This window comes from Pygoscelis adeliae, unplaced genomic scaffold, assembly GCF_000699105.1.
Source record: "Pygoscelis adeliae isolate BGI_AS28 unplaced genomic scaffold, ASM69910v1 Scaffold121, whole genome shotgun sequence".
In the NCBI taxonomy this organism is placed as follows: domain Eukaryota; kingdom Metazoa; phylum Chordata; class Aves; order Sphenisciformes; family Spheniscidae; genus Pygoscelis; species Pygoscelis adeliae.
Window position 1 is genome coordinate 264,210 of NW_008824359.1, and position 4,355 is coordinate 268,564.

Sequence of the window (4,355 nt, forward strand, 5' to 3'; positions counted from 1 at the left end):
GGAGGCTGCGCTCCCCGCTCGGAGCTGTTTACTCCGTTTACTCCGTGCCTTGCCTGCTCCCCCCTGGGGAAGGGGGGCACACAGCCCGGCAGAGCCCCCAGGGGATGCTGGCTCAGCCTCCGGGCTCTGCCTGATCTGCTTGGTTTGCCCAAGCCGAGCTGACATCTTCTTTCCCAAAGGTTTTGGAAAATGTCTGGCCAAAATTGTCTCGGTGGGGGAGGCGACCTGAGGGGGGGACGGACTGGTGGCTGCAGCGCGGAGGGGTCGGGCCAGCATCTCCCTCGGGCTGCGGCGGTGGGACGGAGGGGAGGTGGGAATGCTCTTTTCTTTGAGTTAAAGGAGTTTTTCTGTCTGCCTTCAAATCGCTGCCCTGCGTTTGCTGGGGGGAAAACGAGGGATCCTTGGGAGAAGGCGGGGGGTGGAGAACCCGTGGCCATGGGAGGTTGAAATCATTTGGTCCAGGCCCGTTTGCAGTGCAGAGAGATTTGTGAGTCTGCCGTTGGGGACAGGAAAGATGGTCCCCATAACTGGAGGCTAAAGCGAGAGTCAGGTCTGAAGTAGAGCTCGTGCTCTCGATGGAGATGGGAACAGCCCTGCGAGGTGTTAGCTGGGGATGTCATGGCTCTGCATGGTCTGAAGCGCTGGCACGGGCACTGCCACCCTTTGCCGATGTCCTGCAGGAGGTACGGTACCAGCCGGTGGGTCCCCTCCCTTTCCCGCACAAAACCCCATTTCCAAGGCACACTGGGCACCCGATGTTGAGCCTGTGAGTCACACAGCCGTCCCCAGTGTGTCTGGAGAGAAGCAAAGGTCCCAAGTTCCCCGGGGAAGAGCCATTTCGCTCGGGTTCTTCTTTTTCAAAATAATCTCTATAAAAGCGCTAAGCTCCACTGTACCTTCCTTTGGCACCAATTTCCCAGTGAGCTCCAGCCCCACAGCGCCTGCCTTTCCCCACCGTTAAGGGAGCCCAGATCCGCCGGGAACAGACATTTCCCATGCAAACAGCTGAATGCCACCCTCGGAGACTGCTACATAAAGTGGGGCACTTTCACCCATGCTGAAAGGGCTACAGGAGTTTAGTAACTCAGGAGCTGAGTATAAATTATGCCTTTAAATCAGAGCAGCCTTGCATCCATGCCAAGGTGTGTTTTGGACGCTGGGAAGCATCTCTGCTGCACCTCGGTGGCATTTGGTACCAAACTTTGGCTTCATGGCTGGGTTGGCTTAGACCAGAGATGTATTTGCACAGATTTTGCTTTTGATGGTTTGTTTATCACTGGCAGTCAGGGTGTTGGTGTGTAAACGTCAGTGCTCATTAGCAACGGTAGTTTGCTTTTGGGCAATAAACCCTTGCTGGAAAACTTTTTTTTTTTCTGTATGAAGCCAGTCGTCTTCCATTGCAGGAGTGTTTTCATAGGGGTATCTGAGCCAAGCCAGGGCAGAGAGGGGGTCACCTCAAAGAGCTCTACTGAGGTCCAAATGATTTCAAAGGTCAGGAAAGCCTCAGTGAGGGTCCAACAGCCCCCTCCCCCCAAGAAAATAGTACATCAGCAGGGAGTAAACCGTGCACGTCAATAACAGTGATATATTCGCTGGGCTACCCCCCCCCTCAGCTTCCCTCCATCCTCGCCTTGCTGAGGTCTGCTCTGCATCCTCGGGCTGCAGCCGGCGGCAGCTCAGGGGGGTGAAGACGGTACCCGTAAGTCTCGTGTAACCCCCTTGACACCTGTGGAGCTCCTCTGGCTTTACATCTGCATATCTGCGAGGAAAATCCAGCTCCCTATCTCAGCGTGAATGTAAATATGTATTAAGTGCGATGTACCCTTACCCGGGGGGGGGTTCTAAGATGGAGGTTAGTGGGGGAGAGGAAGGAGCAGGTCCATGCCGGTGGGTTTTCTCACTGTTGGCATTTGCGGGGGCAAGGTGCAGCAAGTGGGTGAGGAGGGGTCGGAAGGAGTGCTCACAGCTTTCCTCTGACCTTCAGCTTTAGCACAGATAAAAGCGGGAGCAGGCGGTTGAGGGAAGGAGGTTGGCACAAGCAGCGCTGGAGCAGCTTGCTCTGGAAACACCGCGTCATTTATAAAGTTACCAAGCTTTCGAAGTACCTCATTTTTCAATCGCTGTTAGTTGCTTGATAGTTTTTCTCACTGCTGAGACAATTTTTTTAATGTTTTCATTTCTTTTACCCCCTCCCCTTCTTCCAAATAGTTGCGGTGGAGGTTCGTGGGCAGTTCAAATCCAGGCAAGATATATATATAGCTCCTGGCAGCCCCCGCTGGCTGGTGGCTCTTGTGAGACTCATCTGAGCGGGTGGCCTGAGACCTGCTCTTGCAGGACTGTGTCCGAGGGGGTGCTGACACCAGTGACCCCCAGTTCTCGTGACTCTTGTTCAGCTACAGCTGCCAGGAACGGACAGACAGACGACAGACGTCACCCACCTCAGGTCTGGAGGTGACCGACAGAGAGCAGGGCGACGGGTTGGGTCTCGCGATGCTTTACCCTGACCCCAGTGCTGGGGTGCTGTGCGCTGCTGGGGCTCTGCCCTGAACCCCATGATGGCTTCGCTAGCCCTGGCAAGAAAAGCTGTGGCTCAGTCGCTGCAGTTTCCTAGCCTGGATCGCTACAATAAACGAGGGTGTGGAGGATTTGGGGAGAGCACAGAGGCTGCTGCTGGCAGCAGTGCTGTCTGTGGTTTTGCCCATGCAGGAAGCAGTCCTGGCTCTCCCGGCTGCAGGTGCCTCTCCCTAAACAGGCATGTTTGGTTTTTGGCAGAGAGAGAGAGGGTATACATACATCGAGGAGCCCCTCGGCCGCCCTTGCCATGCCCACCCAGCGTGGGAGAGCAAACTTTAGCCCCCTGGGGTGAGCCCAGCACAGCCCCTTGCTGGCGGTGTGGCCCTTTGTATTCATACCCATGCCAGCCCCTCTTTTAAGAGATTATCTGTTCCTTTACTGGGCAAACAACCTCCAGAGGACAACAGGAGGGCAAAGGATGGCGTTGGACCCTCTTTCCCCTTGCCCCGGAGAAAGATCTCTAAAGGGGACAGGGGAGGGCAGCTCCCTGCCTGGGTCTGCTCTGGGGGGATGCGTATGAGCAGGGCAAGGCTGGAGCGGAGTCGGGCTGGGGCTCTTGGTGGGTAACTGTGCTGCTGCCACCCTGGGCAAGTGTATCGGCTGCAGCACTCGGCAGTCACATTGCTCACTGCTCCCGGAGGAGTATTTCCAGAGCAAAAGCCACTAGTCCTCCCTTACGAGGGTGGACTCGCATCCCCATGTGCTGGCGGCGAGGGCTGCCTCTCTGCCCCTGCGCAGATTCAGAGATTGCACCCAAACAGTGGGACTAGGCTCGGGATACAGTCGTCGGAGCAGTTGCAAATGGAGGTGCTGAGCTCCCAGTGGGGTGCGAAAGCCTTTCCTGGACGGGGAGGATTCCCACGGCTGAGATGCTGCAGCCCTGCCGTGTTGGGGAGCAACGTGGGGATGCGTCTGCAAAGGGCACGGAGGAGCAAATCCTGCCTTCGGAGGCAGGTAAGCAGGGAATTGGCTGCAGGACGGCGGTAGCACAGCCCAGCCCAGTGCCCCAGCCCCAGAGCTGGTCCTCTGCAGAGCATCACCCTCTAATGCCACAGAAACGGTCCAGAAAAAATGTGTTTCTGATCAGTTGCCTCTTGCCTGAGCTCATTTTTGGGCATATGTAAACATTATAAATAGGAGACTAGAAGTTGAACATGGACACACGTGAATTCAGTAGACTCAGAGCAATTTTAATGGATAATTATAGGTTCTGAATCTGCAGTATTTATACAACCTTTCCAGGTAAAAAAACAGTTTCCGTGCAGAGTATATTCTCCTGAAGGATTTGTTTGACCTTCAGCACCATTTTTATCTTCAGGCTATAATTACAGTGAAGCTAGAAATATTAAGCATTTGAAAAGGACTACGTATCTACGCTTAACTGGCTCCCTCCCCTCTTACATGGGAACATAATTGCGCAGGAGCAGGGAAACTCACAGAGCGATCCCATTTGACTTGGAAGCACTGGGGCTGCGATTCGGGGAAGCACACACGATCGGGACAGGACTGGTGCCTGTACCTTGCCTTGGGCTCCTTGACGTCTATAAGACTAAAGCCTGTGCTTAAGCCACTGCCTGCACTGTGTCCTGAACCCCGCTGTCCGGTGGAGTCCCATAGCAGGGACAGTCAGAAGCAAAATGGCTTTATGGCTTTATGCTCTGTTTAGCTGCCTGATGACCAGGGTGCTTCTGGCCTAGAAATAATTCCTGAGAAACACAGATTTTATCATTTTCCCTTTTTTTTTAAGGAATAATTGTTTTTTAATTCTCTTAAAATAAGGG

The 4,355-nt window shown here is 54.3% G+C and overlaps 1 protein-coding gene across 1 annotated transcript in view; it reads left to right on the plus strand.

Annotated features, from left to right (window-relative positions):
- Window positions 1-2,547, plus strand: part of GDF7 (growth differentiation factor 7) — an 8,341-nt gene extending 5,794 nt beyond the window's left edge. The window contains exon 3 of the mRNA XM_009319726.1: window positions 2,394-2,547. Coding sequence (XP_009318001.1) covers window positions 2,394-2,547 — 154 coding nt within the window. The remainder of the gene's footprint in view (window positions 1-2,393) is intronic.
- The last annotated feature ends 1,808 nt before the right edge of the window (window positions 2,548-4,355 follow it).